Raw genomic sequence first — 27,469 nt, 5'->3', positions numbered from 1 at the left:
CGTGTATTTTAAAAAAAGTACAAGATTTTTTTTTTTAAGATATAAGAAGTACAAGGTGCTTTTCATTGAAAACATGACATCCGGCATGCGTGAAGTGCCTAAATTTGTTACCTCAGAATGGCTTGCCGGTACGTATGGGATGCATGCATCTTCCCACGTCTCTCTTTGCCTATAAATAGCTATTATCAACGAGATTTACAAGATCTTTTACCAAAACAAAGAGTCACAAGATCTAAAGAAACTAGCCAGTAAAATTTTGTTGTCTATACTAGTTCTCTATAGCAATTTTTTTTGGAGCTTACAACCTGTTTCAGTGAATGGCTTGCGAGATTGGAAAACTTGCAAACCCTCCACCTTGTAAGGGAAGGCTGGTCACAGTGCTTAGCATTGATGGTGGCGGTGTAAGAGGCATAATCCCGGGAACTATCCTTGCGTTTCTCGAATCAAAACTCCAAGTAAATTATATTTCAACTATGAAATGACTTATCTTTCTTAAGCTTCTTCTTTCCCCCAAACTTCTCCATGATCTTAATGAGAGATTGATGGAGCAGGAGCTTGATGGAGAGGATGCAAGGATAGTAGACTACTTTGATGTCATTGCTGGAACAAGCACGGGAGGGCTGGTCACCGCAATGCTTACAGCTCCCAATAAGAATAATCGTCCACTCTTTGCCGCAAAGGATATCACCAAGTTCTATTTGGAGAACTCCTCCAAGATTTTTCCTCAAAAGTAAGTAGAACAAGTCATAATTTAGTCCCTTTGTGATAACATGAAGAAGTAGCAATTGAAACAAAAGATTTAACCTTAATATGCAAGGCATCATGCATGGCGATTATGGAACTAATTGTAATTGATATGTCATATCTAATTATGAATTGCCCATTCTTTTAGGGACTAAGAGATCAAATTTTACTTCTTGCAGGAATGGGATTTTCTCTTCAATTTTTAATTTGTTTACCGCAGTAACAGGGCCTAAATACAGTGGAAAGTATCTGCACTCGAAAATACAAGAATTACTTGGTGAAACGAGGCTTCATCAAGTTCTAACTGACATAGTTATTCCTACTTTTGATATTAAGCTTCTTCAGCCCACTATCTTTTCCACCTTTGAGGTATTTGTCTACCATCCTCCATAACCTAATCTCCTTTCATGTTCTTTTAATGACGACATCATTTCTTAAATTAAAGTCGCATTTTTTTCCTTTGTGTGTGTAGGCAAGACATGCACCTCTGAAAGATGCTCTTCTGTCTGATATATGCATTGGCACATCTGCAGCTCCAACCTATCTTCCTGCCCACTACTTTGAAACAAAAGATGCTAATGGAAACATACGGAGCTTTAATCTTGTCGATGGAGGGGTTGCAGCAAATAATCCTGTAAGAGTTTATAGATTAATGCCATCTTAATTTCATAACACAATAAATTACTTCTAACAATATAATCTAATAACTTAACAGACATTAGCAGCGATGGGCCTAATTACTAAGGAGATCTGCAAGGAAAACAAACACCTCTTTCCCATCAAACCAACGGACTATGGCAAATTCCTTGTGATCTCCCTGGGGACAGGATCAGCAAAGATTGAAGAGAAGTTCAGTGCACAGGAGGCATCCAAATGGGGTATACTAGGATGGTTGTACGACCATGGTGCTACGCCTTTGATCAACGTTTTTACTCAAGCTAGTGCTGATATGGTTGATATCCATACATCTGCAGTGTTCCAAGCACTCTATTCTAAGGAAAACTATCTTCGCATACAGGTAAACTTTACCACTTTATCATGAAGAGAATAATGGAGACGAGTAAAATATAAAAAGAAGCTTTTCCCCTACTGTGGCAAGGGTTATGATTATGTTCATGAACATCATTGTTAAATATTAGGATGACACCTTAATTGGAAGCACATCATCTGTGGATATCTCAACAAAGGAGAACTTGCTAAAGCTTGTGCAAATTGGGAATGATCTTCTTAAGAAGCATGTGTCGAGGGTAAACTTGGAGACTGGCTTGTTTGAGCTGGTCGAAGGGGAGGGAACCAATGAAGAAGCGCTAACACATTTCGCCAAGCTTCTCTCTGAGGAAAGACGGTTGAGGTGTGGGGAAAAATGCTCGACAACTGAACTATGGCTTAACCTTGCTTTGTGATGGTTTGTGTCCCACATTAATATATTTGTTACCAAGGTGTAATTCTAAGTTGGAGCACTATACCCTTCTAATCCTGCGATAGTTCCATGTTTATGTCAGAGGGAGAGGGGAGGGGGAACATAGAGTGACTAAGACTCCTGATTTATTTGACTAGATAAAGGCTATTGTTCACTAGAGAATATTTATGGGAATTTCTCGGAGTACTTATGGACAAGTTCAATAAATTTGCCAGTAATGTAGTTGGCAATATCACTTAAGCTCAATTGATTTGTAGTTACTTGTTGTTGTTGTTTTCCTTATATAAATAGTTGGTTTGTTGGATCTAATTGGATCCCCCATAATGGGCTAGCCCGATCAAGATCTGTCACGCCCCAAACCCAGCACCTGAGTTGGGCACGAGACACGGCCACACAACCCTAGAGCAATGCCCTGAGGATCATGTAAGGCCTAAAAATTTAACACTTCAAAATTTTAAGTAACCAATTAAATACCAAATCAATCAACTGAGTCACAACTTCAAATCGAATGTAAACTTGTTCAATACAATTATTCAAATGTTCATTGGTATCAGAGAATTTAAGCTAACTAAATTACTAAAAGCTTCAGTTCTCATTTGCTCTCGCTCGAACCATCCAAACTAAGCATCCTGTGAGTCTGAAAAAAAATAAGAAGAAAATATGAGCTTCTCCAGCTCAGTAAGAATCACTGCACATATACATCAAGCCAGTAGATAGAAGTAATATTTCTGAAACCAATACAATTAAGAAAACTCATAGGTATATAATAACTGGAATATTGTCACAAATATGCATATGTATTATCATACATCATCAGGTGAAATCTTCATTCATTGTTGAATTTCATATTATATGTTTCATCTTTCACATCTTCGGATTGACAACCTTTTATTCCTTTTTGTCTTTGGACTAACCAGGATCATGCGACGATCTTTTATTCGGATCGATTTCTGTGATCTTCCTCGGATCGAACTATTTATGATCTTTCTCGGATCAAGTGGCCGTGATCTTTCTCGGATCAAATCATTCATGATCTTTCTCAGATCAAGTTCTTCTACACATAAACCTGTGGAGGCTGTCCCAGGCATAAGTTCCTGGCTGGCTATTCCACATGACAAGGTCAGTCCAAACCATATTCTCTCTTTTTTTTATATTTTATTTTATGGACGTATACCATTAATCAATTCAAATTTTGTAGTGTACTCAAAAATAAACATGTCATAACTATATAATCATGCCATCAAATACATTGATGAAAACATATTCATGCTCGTAACCACACAAGTAAATATCAACATTTTACATATGATAAATTCATTGATCTCAAATCCAACGATGCAAAACTAACAGTAAAATAATATATACATGTGATGATGATCATGTATAATGATTCTTATCTCGATAAATGAGAATTCAAATTCACAGCCTTAAATCAGAAAATCAAGTCCTACTCGTTGTCCCCCTGGTCGTTGGACTGTTCTCCTATCAAACAAAAATAAATTAATTTAACCAAATAAATTTTTTATATATATTGAGGTTTATCTGACTCTTACCCATGTTTCCCCTTTTTTTTTATTTTTATTTATATATATATATGTATGTATATATATATATAAAATTATATTTATATATATATATATATTTTTAATTTTTATTTATTATTATTATTTATTTATTTTATTATATATATATGTATGTATATATATATATAATTATATTTTATGTATATATATTATATATATATATATATATTTTTATTTAGAGAAGAGAGAAGAAATTTTCTTCTCCTTTTCCTCACACTCGAAAACAGGGAACCCGAGCCCCCTTTTCGAGCGTCTCCCTTTAACCTGACCAGATGAGCCACCTCCGACCACCTTCTCCGGCAGCGTCCCGACGACGGCGATGCTACCATGTCGGTGGCAGTGCCACCATCCCTGTTGCCGGCAGCAGAAAAAAGAAAAAGAAAAACAAACACAAACAGGGTGTCCCTGTTTGAGCCTGAACCGGCACCTCGCCGGCTTCCAAGCACCCAATGGCCGGAGAGATTAATCCGAAAGGGAGGAAGAAGGAACGTACCTTGTTCCGGTGACCAAAAACAGTTCCGACGGCCCTTCTCTTCCGATCAATCCTCACGGCACTCTCTTTTGCCAAAGTCCTTCAAATTCCTTTAATTTCTTTGAAATTTTGTTGTAAGATTCTAAGGGAGGAAAGGGGGGGGTCTTTATAGAGGAGGTTTCCTACCCTAGCCGGACTCCTCGAGTCCGATTTTGTCGGAAATAGAGAGGAAGAAGACTCCGGTTAGGAGTCTTCCTCCTCCTCTGTAAATTTTTTTTTTTTTTGTTGTTGGGTCGTCTGAGCTATAGGCCCAAGTAACTGGGCTGTTACAATCTCCCCCCTTAAGAAAATTTCGTCCTCGAAATTTACATACCTGAGTTTTCAAAGAGTTGTGGATACTTGATCTTCATTTCTGTCTCAAGTTTCCATGTAGCCTCTCTCTCGCTATGATTGCTCCATTGGATCTTCACATAAGGAATAATTCGATGTCGTAACACCTGATCTTTCTTGTCAATAATCCGTACTGGATATTCTTCATAAGTCAGATCCTTCTGAAGATGCAAAGGTTCATAACTCACCACATGACTTGGATCTAGAATATACTTTCTCAACATTGATACATGAAACACATTATGTACGCCAGATAAGGTCGGTGGTAATGCTAACTGATATGCAACCTCTCCAATCCTGTCTAAAATTTCAAAAGGGCCAATATACCTTGGACTCAACTTACCATGAACTCCAAATCTCATTACACCTTTAGTGGGAGAAACTCTCAGAAAAACATGATCGCCAACTTGAAATTCCAGCTCCCTTCTTCTATTATCAGCATAACTCTTTTGCCTGCTCTGAGCTGTACGAAGCCGTTCCTGGATCATGTGTATTTTTTCCACCGTCTGTTGCACTATTTCTGGTCCCAACAGTTTTCTTTCTCCCACCTCATCCCAACAAATGGACGATCTACACTTCCTTCCATATAATACCTCGAAAGAAGCCATCTGAATGCTTGCTTGGTAACTATTGTTATAAGCAAACTCAACCAATGATAAGTGATTATCCCATGCTCCGCCTATGTCCATGACACAAGCCCTTAACATATCCTCCAGGATCTGTATGGTTCGTTCTGATTGTCCGTCAGTTTGAGGATGAAAAGCTGTACTGAAATTTAACTTGGTTCCAAGGGCTTTATGAAGACTCTTCCAAAACTGAGAAACAAATCTACTATCTCGATCTAACACAATAATAACTGGTACTCCATGCAGTTGTACTATCTGCTCTATATACAAGCCTGCCAATCTTTCTAAGGAAAGACCAATCCGAAAGGGTAAGAAATATGCTGATTTCGTCAATCGGTCAATAATTACCCATACACATTATTATTTCGAAGCATTTTAGGTAATCCAGTCATAAAATCCATAGTAATATGCTCCCATTTCCATTGAGGAATAAGAAGAGACTGCAATGGTCCTGTTGGTCTTTGATGTTCAGCTTTTACTTGTTGACATACAAAACATTGGGCTACAAATTGTGCAATATTTCTTTTCATACCAGACCACCAAAAATTTTTTTTCAAATCTTGATACATTTTTGTGCTTCCAGGATGCATAGTGTAAGCCGAACAGTGAGCCTCCTCTAGGATCTCGTCCCTTAATCCTGAAATCTTGGGAACACATAGTCTGTTATCAAATCTCAATGACCCATCCTCATGTGTCCAAAATTTTATCTGTATACCAGATTTCACTGCCTCTATGACCTTTTGTAACTCTGAATCCCCCTTTTGAGCTGCTTTAGTTTTTTCAATCAAAGTAGACTGTAGTACAAGATTTGCAAGTTGAACTTGAGAATCATGTAGTCGTATTTCAATTCCTGATTTTTTCAAATCTAGCAATATAGGCTTTTGTGAGGTAATTAGAGTAGCCAATTCACTAGAAAATTTTCTACTTAGAGCATCGGCTACAACATTCGCCTCCCGGGATGATAATTTATTGTCAAGTCATAGTCCTTCAATAGTTCCAACCACCTTCTTTGTCTCAAATTTAACTCCTTCTGAGTAATGATATATTTTAAACTTTTATGATCCGTGAAAATCTCGTAATGCTCTCCATATAAGTAATGCCTTCATATTTTTAAAGCAAACACCACAGCTGCTAATTCTAAGTCATGAGTAGGATAATTTTACTCATATGACTTCAATTGTCGAGAGGCATAAGCTATCACTTTTCTTTTTTGCATCAAAACATAACCGAGATCTTTACGAGAAGCATCACTATAGATAGTGAAACTTTCTGTTCCGAATGGAATGGTTAAGATTGGAGCAGTCACTAATCATCTTTTTAACTTTTGGAAGCTTTGCTCGCATTCGTCTGTCCATTCAAACTTTACTTGTTTCTGTGTTAGACGAGATAGAGGCATAGCAATACTAGAGAAATCTTTCACAAACCTTCGATAATAGCCAGCTAATCCCAAAAAGCTACGTATCTCTGATACGTTAGTAGGTCGGCTCCAGTCAACTACTGCCTCCACTTTCTTTGGGTCAACTGAGATACCCTCCTTGGAGATGACATGCCCGAGGAAAGTAACACTGCTCATCCAAAATTCACATTTTTGTAGCTTTGCATACAGCTTCTTTTCCCTCAGAGTTTGTAATACAATCCTCAAATGTTCTTCATGCTCGAGTGAGCTTTTCGAGTAAATCAAAATATCATCAATAAATACAACTACAAATCGATCCAAGTATGATGCAAACACTCGATTCATAAGATCCATAAAAATTGTCAGTGCATTGGTCAAACCAAAGGGCATGACCAAAAACTCATAATGCCCATATCTAGTCCGAAAAGCTGTTTTTGATATGTTTTCAGACTGTATCTTCAATTGATGGTAGCCAGAACGAAGATCAATTTTTGAGAAGACCTGAGCCCCTTACAACTGATCAAACAAATCATCGATTCGTGGTAAAAGATATTTGTTTCGCACTGTTACCTTGTTTAATTCTCGATAGTCTATGCAAAGCCGAAGGCTATCATCTTTCTTCTTCACAAAAAATACTGGAGCTCCCCAAAGTGACACACTAAGTCTAATGAATCCTTTGTCCAACAACTCTTGTAATTGCTTTTGTAATTCCTTCAATTCTGCTGGAGCTATTCGATAAGGGACTTTAGAAACTGAACTCGTACCAGAAATCAAGTCAATAGAAAACTCAATCTCTCGATCAGGAGGTAGTCCAGGCAGGTCATCCGAAAAAACATCAGGAAATTCCTTCACAATAGGGATATTCTGTAACTTGAGCTTATTATCTTGAGTGTCTAATATAGTGGCTAGAAATCCTTTACATCCTTTTCTAAGAAATTTCTGAGCACGAATAGCTGAGATGAACTTCTGGTGAAAGAAGGGTTTAGTACTCTTAAAACTAAACTCTGACTGATCTGGAATTTGAAATATTATTGTCTTTTGGAAGCAATTAACTATAGCATGATATGCTGCTAACCAATCCATCCCCAAGATTAAATCAAAGTCTTTCATCTCTATGACTAATAAGTCTGCTTTCATCTCTCTATCCTCAATACTTAGTACACAATCTTTGCAAATTGAATTAACCAAGATCACCTCTCCACTTGGTGTGCAGACACTGAGATTATTTTCTAAAGGTGTAGGAGACATCTCTTTAGTTTTCTTAATAAAACTAGTTGCTATAAAAGAGTGGGTAGCTCCAGGATCAAATAGAGCATAGACATTGTTGGATGCAATTTTGATCATACCTGTCATATATTCATTTATCATTCAGGGCTATATGTCCTTATATATCTAAGCATATAATATTTCATGACATATATATAAAAAAACTTTTAGGAGATCGGTTCAGTACCTGTCACCACTGAGTTAGAAGCATTAGCATCCTGTTGTGTAAGTGCATAGACTCGTCCTTGGGTCTTTGATTTTTGTTGTCCCGCATCTTGTCTTTGTATATCTTGGGGTACCCGATTCGCGGGGGTATTTTGAAAGTTTTGATGCATCTGCTGTCTCTGTGATTCTCCTCCACTGTGGCATACAACTGCTTTGTGGCCATCTGGTCCACATTTGTAACATTGCCCTCCGGGCCACGTACAATCTCGTCTAAAATGAGGTCCTCCACACCTATAACATATAAGGCTCCCTTGAGGTTGTACTTTACCTTCAGTGGCAGTCTGGCTTGGTTTTAGGGTCTTTGGTTTGAAGGCTCTGCTACTTTGACCTTGAGAATTAATTGCTCGACCCCTTTTCTTCATACTTTTCTCTCTTGCTGCTTGAGCATCATTGAGTCTTTTTTCTATTATTAAGCATTTGTTTACAACTTCTTTATAAGTGGGCAGCTCAAAAACAGTCACTAGTTATTGGATTCTCTCCCTTAATCCATTCTCAAATTTTTTGGCTCAAATATTTTCCTCAGCTATCAATGCAGGGGCATATCTTGACAATTCTTCAAATTTGGCTGCATATTGAGCAACTATCATGTGGCCTTGAACCAGTCGATCGAACTCTCAAAATTTTTGGAGTCGGATATTCTGGAGAAAATACTTCTCGTAGAAGACCTTTCTAAATTCTTTCCATGTAAAAGGTAAATCATTTGGCCCTAACTTTTCAATTTCCATCTCCCACCAATCGGCTGCCTCACCTTGTAACATAAATGTGGCAAAAGTGACCTTATCTTCAGCAGGACATCTCAAAGCATGGAAAATTTTTTCTATTGCTTTTAGCCAGCTTTCAGCTTCCATAGGATCTGAGGTCCCTGAGAATGCCGGTGGTGCATATTTTTTGAAGTCTAATAAATTGATTTGACGTTCATACTGATTTTCAGCTCCTTGTTGCTGCTGGGACTGTCGCTCCTGAAATATTTATTGTATGATCTACTGTTGTTGTCCATGTTGTACCTCCAATATCCTCCTCATATCTTCCCTCGCGGCCACTTGTTGTTGAACCAGTACTTACATTAACTGAGCTGCAGTAATTTGTTCCCCAAGTTGAATTTCAGGTTCTCCTGGAGTTTCTTCCCCGGGAGTGACCTCTGCAGGCTCAGTAGGATGTTCTTGTTGTGGTGCATCATCATCCGATGAGGGTGGAGCATTTTCTTGTTGTATAGCTGGCTCCCAAGTATTAGAGCCATCCGCAAAATGAGTAGGTCTCCGATTTCGCCCACGCTCAGTCCCTCTTGCCATGTCAACCTACACAGTTTCACTTTAGTCAAGAATTTAAGAATAATATTTCATATTAGTCAATTTCCATCTAAAAGTCTACCCATATATTCTCTCTCTGAAATGAACCTCAAGATTCCTAACCTAGGCTCTGATACCACTCTGTCACGCCCCAAACCCAGCACCTGAGTTGGGCACGAGACACGGCCACACAACCCTAGAGCAATGCCCTGAGGATCATGTAAGGCCTAAAAATTTAACACTTCAAAATTTTAAGTAACCAATTAAATACCAAATCAATCAACCGAGTCACAACTTCAAATCGAATGTAAACTTGTTCAATACAATTATTCAAATGTTCATTGGTATCAGAGAATTTAAGCTAACTAAATTACTAAAAGCTTCAGTTCTCATTTGCTCTCGCCCGAACCATCCAAACTAAGCATCCTGTGAGTCTGAAAAAAATAAGAAGAAAATATGAGCTTCTCCAGCTCAGTAAGAATCACTGCACATGTACATCAAGTCAGTACATAAAAGTAATATTTCTGAAACCAATACAATTAAGAAAACTCATAGGTATATAATAACTGGAATATTGTCACAAATATGCATATGTATCATCATACATCATCAGGTGAAATCTTCATTCATTGTTGAATTTCATATTATATGTTTCATCTTTCACATCTTCGGATTGACAACCTTTTATTCCTTTTTGGCTTTGGACTAATCAGGATCATGCGGCGATCTTTTATTCGGATCGATTTCTGTGATCTTCCTCGGATCGAACTATTTATGATCTTTCTCAGATCAAGTGACCGTGATCTTTCTCGGATCAAATCATTCATGATCTTTCTCGGATCAAGTTCTTCCACACATAAACCTGTGGAGGCTGTCCCAGGCATAAATTTTTGGCTGGCTATTTCATATGACAAGGTCAGTCCAAACTATATTCTCTCTTTTTTTTATATTTTATTTTATGGACGTATACCATTAATCAATTCAAATTTTGTAGTGTACTCAAAAATAAACATGTCATAACTATATAATCATGCCATTAAATGCATTGATGAAAACATATTCATGCTCGTAACCACACAAGTAAATATCAACATTTTACATATGATAAATTCATTGATCTCAAATCCAACGATGCAAAACTAACAGTAAAATAATATATACATGTGATGATGATCATGTGTAATAATTCTTACCTCGATAAATGAGAATTTAAATTCACAGCCTTAAAATCAGAAAATCAAGCCCTACTCGTTGTCCCCCTGATCGTTGGACTATTCTCCTATCAAACAAAAATAAATTAATTTAATCAAATAAATTTTCTATATATATTAAGGTTTATCTGACTCTTACCCATGTTCCCCTTTTTTTTTATTTTTATTTATATATATATGTATGTGTATATATATATATAATTATATATATATATATATTTAATTTTTATTTATTATTATTATTATTATTATTATTTTATTATATATATATGTATGTATATATATATATAATTATATTTTATGTATATATATATATATTATATATATATATATTTATTTAGAGAAGAGAGAAGAAATTTTCTTCTCGTCTTCCTCACACTCAAAAACAGGGAACCCGAGCCCCCTTTCCAAGCGTCTCCCTTTAACCCGATCAGATGAGCCACCTCCGGCCGCCTTCCCCGGCAGCGTCCCAATGACGACGATGCTACCATGTCGGTGGCAGTGCCACCATCTCTGTTGCCGGCGGCAGAAAAAAGAAAAAAAAAACAAACACAAACAGGGTGTCCCTGTTTGAGCCCGAACCGGCACCTCGCCGGCTTCCAAGCACCCAATGGCCGGAGAGATTAATTCGAAAGGGAGGAAGAAGGAACGTATCTTATTCCGATGACCAAAAATAGTTCCGACGGTCCTTCTCTTCCGATCAATCCTCACGGCGCTCTCTTTTGCCACAGTCCTTCAAATTCCTTTAATTTCTTTGAAATTTTGTTGTAAGATTCTAAGGGAGGAAAGAGGGGTCTTTATAGAGGAGGTTTCCTACCCTAGCCGGACTCCTCGAGTCCGATTTTGTTGAAAATGGAAAGGAAGAAGACTTCGGTTAGGAGTCTTCCTCCTCCTCTGTAATTTTTTTTTTTTGTTGTTGGGCCGTCTGAGCTATAGGCCCAAATAACTGGGCTGTTACAAGATCATCTAAGAATTTAAATATTTGAGGGATTAGTTAGTAGAGTGAAGAAACTATCGGATAGTTTTTTCTTTTACTATAAAAAAATAATTTTTACCGATGGCTATTAGCGATAACAAAATTACCATCGCTAATAATATTTTTTACCGATAGAAAATGATGATTAATATATTTGCTATTGCAAAAAAAAATTAGCGATAGTATTTTTGGCTTTTAGGGACGGCAAGTTACATCGCTAATAGAAAGTAATTTTATTTATTTTTTTAATTTAGTTGCAAAATTATTAGCGACGGAAAGTTCTTATTAGCGATGGCATTTTGCTGTCGCTAATACTAACCTTAAAAACATCCCGTTGGTTTTTCACTTTTTATTTTTGCTCATCCCGCCGCTGCCCCCCTCTTTCTCCTGCCTTCAGTCCCCCTCTTTCCCCCATTGCTGGGTCTCATTGCCCTGAGCCATCGACCGCCTCTTCAAGTCCCCGACTATCGGATTTCGCTTTCTCGAGCCCTCGACTGCCTCTCTGAGCCTTCGTTCGTCAGATTCTGAGCCCCTTAGCTGCCTCCCATCTCCTTGAGACCCGATTGCCTCCCCAAGCTCCCGGCTCGCCTCCTCTCAGCCTCACCCCACTACCGGAGCTAGGGCTGGCAAAATATGACTCGATCCGCCAATCCGATCTGTGTTCGACCCGCTATAACTAGGTTTGGATTTAGGCTAAACAGATTTGGATCATAAATAGATCAACCTGTTTAACTTATTTAATAAGTGGATCGGATTTGGATTTTAGATATCTGATCCATTTAACCCATTTAACCTATTTAATATTCAGATCGGATTGAGTCAGATAATCTATTTAATCTGTTTAACCTATTTCTAATCCATTTAACCCGATCTATTTAATCTGTTTAACCCATTTAAGATCCGTTTAACCTGTTTAAAATCTATTTAACCTGTTTCTGATCTATTTAACCCAATCTGTTTAACCTATTTAATCTGTTTAACCTAATTTGACCTATTTAATAAACATATTAAATGGATCGGGTTGGATTATTTATTTAATAAATAGATCGGGTTCAGATTTGAATTTTTGATCCGTTTAATAAACATGTTGGATTTAGATTAATAATTTTTTGATCCGACTTGTTTATGACCCGATCTGTTTATGACTCGACACGATCCGATTGCCACCTCTAGCTGGAGCCCTCGAACTCCTCCCCCTAGCCTCCACGCTGCTGGAGCTGCCTTGGATCCGATGTCCCCCCACTTTCCTGAGCTCCCCCCTTCTTTCCGTCCACCTTTCAAAGTCGACGTCCCGTCGTCTGGCCTTCCTTTTCATTCTCCATCCCTCCTCTTGCCAGATCAGACCCCTCGCCGCCTCCCCCTTCTCTTCTTGCCACTCTCCTTGCTGGATCGGACCCCCCTGCCTCTCCATTCTCCTCCTGCTCCTTCCCTTGCCAGATCGGCCCCCTGATCCCGCTTCTCACCCTGTCCCTCCCCTTATCGTATCGGACCCACGACGACCTCTCCATTCTCTCTCCACCCCTCCTTTTGTAGGATCAGACCACTCGTCGTCTCCCCCTTCTCCCCTCGCCCCTCTTTTTGTCAGATCGGACTTGCGGCCCCACCTCCCTCCTTCGGAGTGTCGAGCCGTCGGACCACCAAGCCACCAGAGCGCCACGCCATTGGACCCACACCGCCGTCGCACGGTGAAAATTAGCGACGGCAACAGCTCCATCACCGTCGCCATAAACCATTCCCATCTTTTTAAATTTTAAATATTTAAAATTAAATTTATTTGATTATTATAAATTAATAATATTTTAATTTAATTTAATATTATTATTAATTTTAAAAATAATATTATTTTTAATAATATTATTAATAATATTATTTAAATTAATATTATTCTGGAGATGTGGAACCACTTCAGAAAGCTCTCCAACAAGAGGAGCCCTACTGCCTTCGACGGCAGGGGTTTGAAATCGGACCACCATCGGACCGGCTTTGATCCACTTATCTACTCCGGTGGTGGTCGGAGCAGCTCGATGATTGAATTCTAGGCCCTCGACCTAGTCCGAAGGAATAAGGAGGGAAGTAATAAGGATAGTTTAGGTAAGAAAAGGATATAGTTGGGATAATTGGGCATGACTCTATTATTATCTTTTAGCCTTTTGATTTGTTTTTAGCTAACAGCAGAGTTCTTCATAATCAGTCGTAAAAATGACACTCTTATTATCTCACTGATTTTATATATTATATTGGTGTCACTTATTTTTGCTGTAAGTAATACTTTGGAAGGTCTGTCGGCTGAGCTATCTAACAAAAATTTAAATAGCCCATGATTATAATATATTTGGCACGAGACATGCTAAACAACTGATACATTTGGCATGAGGTATATCATGGCCTCTTTTTCTTCTTCCCATATGATGTATTAAAGCTAATGGGTGTGATGGATTTTGGTTGCTATATTCTTATGGTTGTCTTCTTATTTTTTCTGATAATGATCCGAACTAAATGGATATTGACTGGTTCCATAGATTACTATGGCTTCTTTTTTTCTACCCATATGATGTTTTAAAGCTGATGGGTGCCGATGGATTTTGCTTATTATATTTTTATTATTGTCTTCTTATTTTCTCTGATTATTATTCAAACTTAATTAATGGATATTAAAAGAAATGGCTCTACAAATTGCTATAGACTCTTTTTCTTGTTCTCATATGACATCTAAAACCTGATAGATGCCGATAGATTTTGCTTGCTATATTCTTATGGTGCCCTTCTTATTTTTTCTGATGATGATTCAAACTTGATTAATGGATATTGAAGGGAATGACTCCACAGATTGCTATGGGCTCTTTTTTATTTCCATATGATGTCTGAAATCTGATCAATGCCGATGGATTTTGTTTGCTATATTTTTATAGTTGTCTTCTTATTTTTTTAAATAATAATTCAAACTAAATAAATATTGAAGGGACTGGCTCCACACATTGTTATGGGCTCTTTTTTTTATTCCCATATGATCTGTTAAAGCTAATGAGTGCCGTTGGATTTTACTTTTATCTTTCATCAGTGGAGTTCTTTATAATCAAAAGTAAAAATTGCACTCTCTTATTACCTCACTGGCTCTTGGTGGCTGGATTTATAGGGAAGAAGAAAATCAAGACCTACCTGTAGCTAAGAAGCTAGACCCCACAAGCACATCTAGAATATATAATTGACTTTATGATTAGATTTTATGAACATAACTTCTTTAACGTTGTCCTTGATCTGCGGCAGATGGCGCACCACAGCAAACCTATCCCTAGACTCGCCAACCGATGTCGATCCTCCATCAGAGAGATCAGATGTTATGTAAAACTGTTAGTTAGTATCTGTAATATATCAATAGAAAAATGATTCTCATCCAGTAGTATATGGCTATAAAGAAGCACAAAAAAAATATTACCTTTGTGTCAGTATGGCTACAAAGATAGAAGTCAAACTCCATCGAGTGACAAATACTTGTGTCAACCATAGTTCCTAATCAAACCATTATAATGTTAGTTCCTACTATAAGCATACAAAATACTATGTTACTTTTATAAATGTGGAATAAAGTTAAGGTATCATGATATACAGTTAAATAAATATGATACATAGCTATTTTACTTTGGTACACAGTTAATCCAATATAATATATAGTTACTTTTATTTTTAGAGATTATAGATCATGTCTTTCTGAGACTGGAGCCATCATAGCCGAGAAGAGAGTTTTGGAGGAGAGAGCTCTCATGCAGCCAGTTCGCATGGTTCTACGGCACACACCATGTGATAAACTTTAATATTTTAGATATTCTCTTTTATATTATTTTATTTTTTATTATCTAATATAATATTTTTTATGATGTTTTGATACTCTCAGGTTTGGATGCCGTGGGGTCACCCACCAGTGATCTCATAGTCATATGGAGCAGCACCCAGCCCTCAGAGTCAGCAGTGTGGTAGAGGTTCTATCCAGCTCGTGGCACATCCGACTCGATCAGAGGATAGAGAGCTTGTCCACATTCAGAGCTGCTCGTAAGTATTATATCTTCATTGAATATATTTAAAATTTAACTATTATAAAGTCTAATATTTATTATTCAAAATAAATTTTGTAGCATATTTACAGAGCTCTTTGTGCCTCGTGTGATTACCAGGATCATTCGACGATTGATATTGGGGCCGGTGAATGAATTTTTCTGTTGGCCGTCAGGGGCTTGTGATGCAGCCTAGGAGATGTTTCTGGTAAGTCAAAAATATTTAATTCTTAAATTCATAATAAGTTTGTATTTTATTTATTAATGTACACTTGCTTCTACTTGCAGAAGTATTATCGATTCGAGACTCCTCGGGATGAGGAGGCTGACTGTCGGATCTTTGAAGAGGTGGCCACTCATAGGTTCTGAGATGGGTTATACATCTTTATGCAGTCTGTCAGACAACACTCCAGTTTCGAGTTACTATCGGACTGAAAATCTTACACAAGTCACTGGATGCTGACGGACATATGGGAGGCTCTCTACAACCAATAGAGTACTGAGGAGTACTCTAATAGGCGGTAGAGGGCATGACAGAATCGACTCATCCAGCAGCATCCGATCAAGTACACTGGCGGCCCCATTGGCACACATATTATGGTCGATAGATTGATAAAAATTCTGTATTTAAATTAATTTCATATTGAATTGATCATATATATATTTTAATTAATTTAATTTTATTATTTATTTATTATAGATATAGTAGCTCGATCGTGTATCAAGGCAGCTGCAGATATGGGAGACTACACATCAATTTAGGAGGACTGATGGTTACTTATATCCTCATTCTCGATAGATCATGGTAACACTTAGAATATTATTTATTAAGCTTTTATATATACTGATATGTATGGGCTAATGAATTTTTAAACTGTATAAGCAGATTTTACGGAGTATCTCGTATCGCGGCATGGTGAGGATCCATCTTCTTAGTCCCTACTTGACCTCGAGAGATGGCTCAGGGACACCGAAGGGGTGAGTAGGAGCCGGGTCATAGAATTCAGCCACTGCTTCGATCCTTCACCAGCTCGAGAATCTTCATCGATGTCCTCCTCTCAGGGCTCGACAACCCAGATGTGGGCTGATGTAAATGTGGAGGAGGATGTGCAGAGGCTTTGGAGCCAACGACCTTAGAGCTTCCGAGATGCCATCCGTGATACAGTCGTTGAGATTCTTCGGGATCTGCATCTGCACAATCAGCTAGGTTTGTTGTGACAGCCATCATAGCAGACAAGTCTATTAATAATTTTTTTTACTTATTTTAAATTTTTATATTTAGAAGCTTTACATATTTAGGCTTAAATTCAGAAAAGAGATATAGGGGATAAAAATTCAATCTAACTATTCAAACAGTGGGTTGGAGGTGTTTATAGCTCTGTATCATCGAATAGAATGCATGTACAAATAATCTGTTCAAAAATCAGAGTAGTATATTGAAATATACGTCTCTATATCGATATATATGCTTTCATATCAAAATTTATTAATAATATTTTATTTTTTTCATTATAGAATGCTGGAACATCCGATTCTCATCCACCAGCTACTGGAGGGGATGTATAAGAGCAGAAGGAGGATGAGGAGGACGATGAAGAGGATCTTACATGATTTTTTTTGGTATGTATATAATTTTGATGCTTGTAAAGCAGTATAAATTTATAAAATTATAAAATTTATATTTTTAATATAATATGATTAATTTTATATTTATGATTATATTAAATAATTATTATTTTATTTATAATAAATTTTTAAAAATATTATTACATGTTAATATGATTAAAATAGATTTTAAAATATTTAATTATAAATTTTTTAAAATATTAAAAACTATTAGTGATGGTATTAGCGATGGTAGTAGTGACGAAATAACTATCGCTAATAATTTTTAATACTTTAATTAAGAAAAAATTAAAATTATTAGTAACGATTTTTTATCGCTAATACCGTCATTAATTACCGTTATTAGTTATAGCGAATTTGTCATCGCTAATAATGATAATTAGCAATGAGATTATTTCTGTTGGATTTTTAGCGATGGTGTGCCATCGCTAATAGTATTAGTGGTGGCAAAATAACTATTAGCGATGGCAGTTAGCCATCGTGAATAATTTATTTTTTTATAGTATTTTCCCTCCTTTCTATTGTTAGAATTCTCTTTTTAGAAATATTATGCTAAAAAAAAAAAAAGACTCTAATAGAGAGAAAATATATGAAATTTCTGTAAAGGGGAGAGATACTAAAAATAACATTCCCTTTCATTTTATTCTTCTATTGTGATTGCATATATGACCTAAGAGTCTTACAGGAGTGGGAGACATGATTCAACTTAGATTAGGACTAAAATATCATGGATGTTTAAATGCAAGTTCACCTACATTTATTGATATTATGAGTAAAAGTGGATTGAATAATATCCATTCGTATTTTATTTTTACATCCGGATACCAATAAAAATTGGAGCATCTGACTTGTATCTATTAAAGCAAAATGGATATGGATATGGATATAGATAGATAACTATCTGATCAATATCTAAATTTGATTCTATTTGTAATCTTATTTAATTTTATATAATATTTATAAATTTTTTTAAAAAATATATTATTATATTAAAATATTATTAATTTGATTTATCATCTACTTAATAATATCTTTAATTTTATGATAATAAAATTTAATTATTCAACTTATATCTGTATTTTTGTATCCATATTTTTCGTATTCGTTTAAAATAAACATAAATATAAATTTTATATCTAATTAATATTCATATCAATCATTATATTTATTTAATAAATTAAATAGATAAAAATATAAATATATTATTCGTATCCGATCCGATCCGGGCTCTAGCTGGTGTTGAATTCTTCTAAGCCTACGTTAGGGCTGGTGATCACACTTGCATATGTGTGGCATGCGTAGTACGAATTTAAATCTGAAATTCAAAATACATTCTCTCGGTTGACTTGCGCACCTTGATATATGCGTTACAGATCATCATATACACGTGGTGGTGGGCCTTTCATGAGGTGGCGTGCACTAACAACGTATTAAGACATTTATTGAGAAGAGAAATTTTTTGTGCACCGCTGCGCGAACGCTTGCACTGCATGCGGTGATTGATTCGTATACGGAGTCGAATTTTTTTTTTTTTTTTTTACATTCTGTATGATTTTGTATGTAAGTTAATTATTACGTACGATGTGCGCGTTCCGCATCATGCGCGGTGCATGATGAATTTTTCTTGTTGAGAGCGCTATCGAGGCTTTTGTGGGCCTCTCTAACAGTTGCTTAAAACCAAGCCGGGCGATAATATGCGACTCTGGATCTCAGGTCGCAAGTATAGCAGATCAGACTTGATACAGCCTTGTTTAGTAGCCTTTCAGTTTTCCATTCCCTTTCCAACCATTTTTCTACTCTTTTCACTTTTTATATTTCCCGAGTTTCCTTGCTGGTTGATTGGGTTGTACTTGTGATAGGAGAATTCAGGCCAACCTGGGGTTTTTGTATCGTGGGGACGATCTCGCTCCATAGACCCTGCAAAGAGAACAAATTTTGTTCTTAGAGAAGTATTTTCATGTGCCTCGATTCCTTTATTTTCATTTTATATTTTAATTTATTTTATAATTAATAATTTAGAATTATTATTTTTATATAAATTTGTAGGAACCAGACCTCCAGTGGCCTCATGTATGGGACCATGCAGCTGCAAGCGTTTTGAGTGGCACGTGGTATGGAGATGAATCTTCTATTCATTTATTTATTTTTATGCATAGCTCAAGCCTAATTTTAAGTTTGGCGGATGATGGTTTTGTGTAAACGATCATGGGTTCAGTCAAAATTTGAATGTGAGTTCAAAAAAAATATTTGTATATCATATATAATATAAAAAAATATACCATCTCATCTAATTGGGCCACACAGCGATTGCTTTCAAATGCATATTTAATATATATAGTTTTATTTTTTTATTTAAAATTTTGGATAACAAAAATATTTTTTTTCTTTTGAAAAATTTATGATATCCTGTGATCATATTATGACATACTGTGATTAAATTATGATTTTCTATATACAAGATGTCATAATTTTTCTTTCAAGAATCATAAAAAGAGAGAATATTTTTATTATTAAAAATTTATAAAATTTTAAATGACGAAAATATTTTTTTCTTTCTTATGACATTTTATGACTAAATTATGACTTCGTGTGTGTAGAAAGTCATGATTTGATTATAAAATACCATAATATGATCATATGATATCATAATTTAAAAAAAAAAATATTTTTATTATTTAAAATTTCAAATGAAAAAGTGGATGAGGTGGTGTACAGAGAATTACATGTGAGTTCAATGGGCGGTGCTGTAGAACGCTATTTGGGCATGATGGTTTTGAGCCTGGGCTGGGCTTAGTCAACGTCATTTGAATTGAGTAAGCCAGGTCCAACCACGGGTGAATGGTTGTCATTTCCTCTCTTTCCCCACTTTTTGTTTTCTTTTTCTTTTTCGTTTTTTAAAGACTCTGTTATAATACATATAGGATGTAAAGATGCGCCCTAACAAATTCATTCAAAAATAAAAGATATCATTAAATTTCATCTAGAATGCTCGAAATATTTATATATCAAAAATTATATTTTTTTAGACGCTAAACTATGTCTGATGTTGCTTCCAAATCCAGACGCTATAACAATCCATTACAACTATATAATTAGGATGTCTTGTAATCCAAAAGGATCATTAGATTTGATATAGACTATTTTGGCCATCATAGATAGAGCTAAATAAGATTTAGAAGCGAGATTTACCATATTGGGAGCTGAGTCATGAGCCAAAATTTCGAAAGCTGCATCTTAAACATATGATGGCTGATTGCCCGATTGAGATTTTTTTTTTTTGAAAATTGATAACTTTTCGAGATCTATGATGTGGTGTTATTCTTTAAATGATACCGTACATCTAACAATCAAATTCAAATTCCATCATTTAGGCTTTGAAATGAGTAGATCAAACTAACCGTTTTTTTTTGGAGAAAGATTTTGATCGGATGTGTCTCTCAATTCAAGAGAAATCATGTAGAGAGACAAATGGCAAAGTTGATATAGTAGTAAAGATTTATATTTTATAAAATTTTATTTTTTTTAAATTTATTTTTATATTTATATTTATTTAAAAAAAATGAATTCTAATAGAATTAGAAGAAGAATCCGATCCAAATAATTGTAGTGTGAATTTCATCATTATAAAAAGATAGAGGCTATATAATTCAATTTTATGGTCATCAATGAGAGAAAATGGGATGAAAATTTTATTTTTATAATTGTTTTATTTTTTTAAGAGAAAATTGAGTTGAGACGGTCGAAGGAATTTGTCCTTAATGATTGATTTAGCTTAATATTTAAGTCATAGGTCTCCACACACACTCACACACACATATATGCATATGCATATTAAATACCCTTCTATTTCGGTTGTGTGGTTGTGATTTCTCCAAAAAACCATTCGAAGGAAGGGCGATGATGGTTGCAATTTCTTCGGGAGACCATGCAAATCCACTCTAGACTTGCGGTTATATTGTGTTGTTCTGAGTTGTTCAGAAATTTGATGTCGAGAGCAATATAGTTGGAATTTATATCCAGAATTTGAGCAATGATATCAAATAGTATTGTTGATGATGTTCCAGAATGCGATTCGAAGCCACCAATCTGACTGGTAGTATATTAATATGGCCCAAAAAGACACTAATTGTCCTTGAAATAAGACAAAATTGGGAGGGTATTTGACCTATGGTTGGTGAGAGGTAGGGCAAGAAGAAAAGTTTTATATCTCATATTAACAAAATATGGGGATTTAATGCCATTCGAATAAAAAAACATCTAAAATCCATTTTGTATCAACATAATCATTCTTTTAGATCAAAGTTTTCCGATTGATCGATTTCTTTTGGAATAACAAAATCTTTAAGCATCGCTTAATAACATATAAGTATTGCTATCTGACTGTGTCCAAGCTATTAGATTAAATGTAGCTTGTGTTTAAAGCATAAGTAGTTGCTATAAAAAATTCTGGAATCCCTGGTCCTTAAAGTGTGCGAGGAAAAATTGAGAAACTGCCACCCATTATATCCACGATATTTTTCCAAAAATATTGGACAACTATGTATTAATACAGTGTCGGAGATTATATCTCGTATTTATAAAATATGGGTATTTAGTTAAAAAAATGCTGGGTAGCTGCCAACTAATGCAGTGTTGGACATTGTATCCTGCATATCTAAAATGCCTAGTGACCATTTTGTGCGCAACCTATATGGGGATCAAATCTGATGCTGGAACTTAGAGCGAAGTAGCATGAGTGCAATATATAAATTCTCGACCCTCTGTAGAATTCACTATCTTAGACATGAGCACCCCAGTCGCCGTACTGGAATCCACCAATGCAATGATTGAGCAATATCTTCTCCCATTCGGAATCCATCGAGAGGAGAGATAGATTCGTACAAGAAGAACTTTTTTTGAAAAGAAAGTATAAAAAACTCTCAAATAAACTATCTTCATTGATATAAGAATGGGTATATATATCTTTATGCATTTTATTTTTCTAAAGCTACCCAATATGCAAAATCTATAAAGAGTCTAGAAACCTACATACTTCACATAATGATCAACCTACTTTCCAACAATAGTATAACTCTATATTTATATATATATATATATGTGACAAATCCTTATGCCTCCCGACTCTACAATTACTCTCTTAATTAATTACCTCAACTTCTATAAACTGATCATAAAATCAGAAAAGACCCGTATGCATGCATGAAAGGAATACTACTTTCAAAACAAAAAAAGTTGGGCATGTACACTATGGTGTCAAAATCAATGTCCCTTCAAATAGTTAAGAACCACCCAACAACCTTGAAAACAATCTACTTAGTTGCAATTAAGGTTTATTATATATTAAAAGATTATTCATGTTATACAATATATTGATAAAATATGTTCTGATATTTCAGATTTTAATAATTATTTTTAATAAAAGATTCAATTCTTTAGCCTTTGACAAAAAATGAAAATAAATAATTTTCTGGACTATTTTGTTAAATATTTTAAAAATCAATAACTTCAACAGTACATTCTTATATCTATGTATAATTTTTTTTATATGTTCTTTAAAATATAAATTTATATGTTTCTAAAGAGTAAAGATGATATTTAATATATCATTTTTTAATAATTTTATATTATATATATTTTATATAAGTAATTTATAATTTGTAATATATTTTAATATAAAATATGATAGGATCATTGATAAGGATCCTTCGCTCAATTAATCTCATACATCCTCATTTGGATTCAGTATGGAACCCAACATTAACCGTATTTAACAATATTTTTCAAAAATATGCCTAAATTAATATCACAAAAAATATAATTTGTTGTCGAAGAGCAATTCTGACTTGTTAGAAAATGAATATAATATAGAAGCTAATACCAAGCAATTTATCACAAATATAAGGTTTTTTAAATATTTTTTATAAAAATCAAATTTGTAAATTCTATTATAAAGTTGAGATATAAATTGATATGCATAAATTTATCATAAATGTGGGGTGAAGTATTATTTTTCTGTATGTTTAAAAATATCATGAAAATGATATTGTGGATTCCATAACTTCTTGTGGTGAGTAGTCTATGTTATTATAGAAGATATAGTTTATGTATATTACAACCTATACATGTTGAAAGAAATCAATCACCGTCATATATGTATCAACTTGTCCAATTTGCATATCATATGATTTTAGCTCAAGTGTTCATTATGTTAGATCATCTTGAGGGTCGTATTATACCGGTCACAGGTAAGGTTGGGTTGGGTCACCTAGGCTTGTTTTTTTTGACATAATGCAAGATGGAACGACCTGGAGTTATATGATATTTTCTAGCTAGTTCAGAGTACATAAAGTTATTGAATTTATTAGATTAGTCAATCGTTGAATGGAGACACGAGTTACATGAAATGTTGACTCTAGATGGTAAGTTAGAATTCATCACATCCATGCCAGCCTTTACATACGTCACGATGTCATCTTCATTTTTTGGTAGAACGTCATATCATCTTATGAATAGTTATCTTGCTCCGATTGAAGAATTTGTCTTGACCGCCAAATAATTGGAAACGAGTGGTCAGCTATTGCACGTGGAACACAAACTAGCATGGATACATTAAAATCGTAGGAAGTAGGTGCAACCAAACTTTTGTCAAAAAAACAAAAAATAAAAAAATAAAAACAAAAAAATATGGGAGGATATTGTGGAGAGAAAGTATTGGTTAGAATTATTTTATCATATATACATTGGACTATTCAATAAAAAATTAACATATCATTCCCAAAAAAAAATTTTTTTTTTCATTGAAAACAGTAATAAATTTTTTTAATTTCAATTTTTCAACGAAACTGGATATTATTGGATGGCCCAAGATATGTGTTAATTGTGGATAAAACTTCAATAATCGGACCGACTTTGAAAAAAATTATGGTCGAACATACTTCGAGAATGTCTATCAAAAGATGGGTGGCCACACGCATTAAAATAGTAAGAAAAGAGAAATGGATAAATTCTAAGAATATTTGAACAGTTTAAATAAATATCACTTAATCATTTTTTTTTAATGGATGTCCCAATATACGTACGTGATAGACGATGACGATCTGATCATAATTTTTTTCATGATTGGTCCGATTATAAAAATTTTATCCATTAATTATCCACCAAATTTAGATATTATTGGATGGTCCACTGTCAAGAGGTAGTTGGCAGAAGCGGTTGCATCTGCATATATTTGAGAACAGGTGCAATGAGTTTTTCATTAAAAACATGACATCCTGGATGTGCGCAATACTCTAACTGATTTGTTACTTGGGAATAGCTTGCCAATGTGACGTAACGGGTTGCATGCATCATCCCATACGCCTCTTTGCCTATAAATAAAATCCTCACCAAAGAGAGTTGCAAGATAAAAAAAAACTAGCCAGTGAGTTTTTGTTGTTACTAATCCTCTACAGCAGTTTTTTGGACCATACAACCGATCTCAGTGAATGGCTAGCAAGACTGAAAAACCTTGCAAACCCTCCACCTTGTAAGGGAAGGCTGGTCACCATTCTTAGCATCGATGGCGGCGGTGTAAGAGGCATAGTCCCGGGAATCATCCTCGCGTTCCTTGAATCAAAACTCCTAGTAAATTATATTTCAACTATGAAATGAATCATCTTTCTTAAGTTTCTTCTTTCACCCAAACTTCTATATGATCCTAATGAGAGATTGGTGCAAGTAGGAGCTTGATGGAGAGGATGCAAGGATAGCAGACTACTTTGATGCCGTTGCTGGAACAAGCACAGGAGGACTGGTCACCGCAATGCTTACAGCTCCCGATAAGAATAATCGCCCACTCTTTGCCGCAAAAGATATCAACGAGTTCTATTTAGAGAACTGCCCTAAGATTTTTCCTCAAAAGTTGGATAAGTCATAACTGAGTCCCTTTGTGATAACACAACGAAGTAGTAATTGAAACAAAAGATTTAACCTTAGTATGCATGGCGATTATTGAACTGATCGTAATAGGTATGTCATATCTAATTATGAATTGCCCATCCTTCTAGGGACTAAGAGTTCAAATTTTATTTCTTGCAGGACTGGGATTTTCTCCTCAATGTTTAATTTGTTTACTGCAGTAAGAGGACCTAAATACAATGGGAAGTATCCGCACAAAAAAATACAAGAATTACTGGGTGAAACAAGGGTTCATCAAGCTCTAACTAACATAGTTATTCCAACTTTTGATATTAAGCTTCTTCAGCCTACTATCTTTTCCACCTTTGAGGTATCTGTCATCCTCCATAACCTAATCTCCTTTCACGTTCTTTTAATGAAGACATCATTCTTTTAAGTCTCATTTTTCCTTTTGGTGTGTGGAGGCAAGACATGCACCTTTGAAAGATCTTCTTCTGTCTGACGTATGCATTAGCACATCTGCAGCTCCAACCTATCTTCCTGCCCACTACTTTGAAACAAAAGATGCCCATGGAAGCAAACGAAGCTTTAATCTTGTCGACGGAGGGGTTGCAGCAAATAATCCTGTGAGAGTTTATAGATTAATTAATATCATCTTTTGTAACACAATAAACTTCTAACAATATAATCTAATAACTTAACAGACATTAGCAGCGATGAGCCTAATTACAAAGGAGATCCATATGAAAAATAAAGATTTTTTTTCTAACTGTTAAGATTTGACACCTCGAGATTCGATCCATATTGAGCCCACAGCGAGGTCCGTGATGAAAAACAGAGTTCAACGAGATCAAGATCATCTTAAACGGAGCTCGGACGGAGAAGATACACGTTTTTGAAATCGGCACGGAACCCGGAGTGGCGGCGGACCGCCGGCGGGCCGGCGGAGTGGCAGCGGCGCGGTGGAAGGTGGCGGGATGCCGCCCAGCGTGCGGGCCAGGCGTGCGGCCCAGGCGAGGGCGTGCGGCCCACGCGCGGGCGCGCGGGCCGTGGCTCGGGCCCAGGCGCTCGGCGCGGGCGTGGCCCAGGCCCGTGCGGGCGGGCCGGCCCATGCCCAGGCACCGCTGGGGCCTGACTTTCCCGGTCCACCATGGATCGGGCGGTCCACAGACCCGCGCATGGACTGCAGATCGATTTTCCATCCGTTTCTCGCGGTCCACGGCACTGTTTTGTTGACTGGAGCTCGATCGAACGGTCTGGGTGGCTCCCAATCATGATCTGACGGTTCGAGGCTTGATCTGGGATTTGTTTGGGCTAGTTTAAGAGATCTAAACCTAATTTAATTAGGTTTAAGGCCTTTAAAAAGGCCTGTAGAGGAACAGTGGTCTGTGTGGTGGTTTTCTGTTGTGAAGATCTATGGACGGTGACCCGTGGTCTTGCATGGGGACGAAAAATCCTGTGAAGAAAATCCCGTGAAGAGAGAGATCCTGCGACACTGAGAGGAGGAGCAGAGAAGCTCCTAGACAGCGGACAGCAGTCACTTCAGGGGTTCAGGGGGGTCTTCCAAGAGAGAGAGCTCTTGTGAGGGAGAACTTCCTGCGAGGGAGAAATTAGGTGTATAAGGGTTGAGGATGAGATCAGGTGATTTATTTGGCTTGGAAAAGAAAAAACAACATTACTTGCATCATGTTGCTAAACAGTATACAAGATGATATCATGTGTTAGATCGAGGAGTATGACAGCTCAAAAAATATGGCTTGCCTTGAAAGAGAAGTTTAGGAGTACTTTAGCTATTAAGTTGAGGAGGCTAACTATTAAATTTGACTCCTACAAGAAGCACCCAAATAAGACTATGAGGCAGCATCTTAGGGAGCTATCAAACATGATAAGAGAATTAAAAATAGTTGGCCACGCCCTCACTTATGAATTATCGATTCAGGTTGTAATTAGATCCTTATGCAAGAGCTGGGAGCACATATATATGATAATTACTATGATGCAGAATGATAATACGAAGATTTTTGATGAGCACCTTGAGGTAGCTAAATCTTTCGGATTAGCTTATGTGGCTGAATTTAGCTCACACAAGGTTCCTAGTTTCAAGCATAAAAAGTTTGGAAATTCTCTAAAATAAATAAAAAGAAAGGATAAGTATTTGAATTTGGTAAGACTAATCGAACAAGCCTAAGATGTGTTACTGCAACTGTAGCAAACCAAGTTACTTCGCTCGTGAGTGCACTGAGCTAAAGAAGGTATATCTTTGCTCTATTCTTATGTTTCTAATTTTTTTTTTGCTTAATAAATCA

The 27,469-nt window shown here is 36.0% G+C and overlaps 2 protein-coding genes across 2 annotated transcripts; both read left to right on the top strand.

The window, feature by feature from the left end:
- The first annotated feature begins 225 nt into the window (after positions 1-225).
- LOC105060620 (patatin-like protein 2) lies at positions 226-2,302 on the top strand. The gene is made up of 6 exons (XM_010944406.2): positions 226-455; positions 552-730; positions 924-1,113; positions 1,217-1,378; positions 1,460-1,762; positions 1,884-2,302. Exons 1-6 carry the CDS (start codon positions 318-320, stop codon positions 2,145-2,147), a joined length of 1,236 nt encoding a protein of 411 aa, XP_010942708.1. The 5' UTR covers positions 226-317; the 3' UTR covers positions 2,148-2,302.
- An 11,185-nt stretch (positions 2,303-13,487) lies between these two features.
- Positions 13,488-25,939, top strand: LOC105060621 (patatin-like protein 2). Its single transcript, XM_010944407.2, has 7 exons — positions 13,488-13,548; positions 15,485-15,563; positions 24,719-24,890; positions 24,988-25,166; positions 25,344-25,533; positions 25,628-25,789; positions 25,868-25,939. Exons 1-7 carry the CDS (start codon positions 13,488-13,490, stop codon positions 25,937-25,939), a joined length of 915 nt encoding a protein of 304 aa, XP_010942709.2.
- The last annotated feature ends 1,530 nt before the right edge of the window (positions 25,940-27,469 follow it).

Source organism: Elaeis guineensis, chromosome 13 (assembly GCF_000442705.2).
Source record: "Elaeis guineensis isolate ETL-2024a chromosome 13, EG11, whole genome shotgun sequence".
NCBI classification, from domain to species: Eukaryota; Viridiplantae; Streptophyta; class Magnoliopsida; order Arecales; family Arecaceae; genus Elaeis; species Elaeis guineensis.
This window is presented reverse-complemented; position numbering and strand designations above follow the sequence as displayed.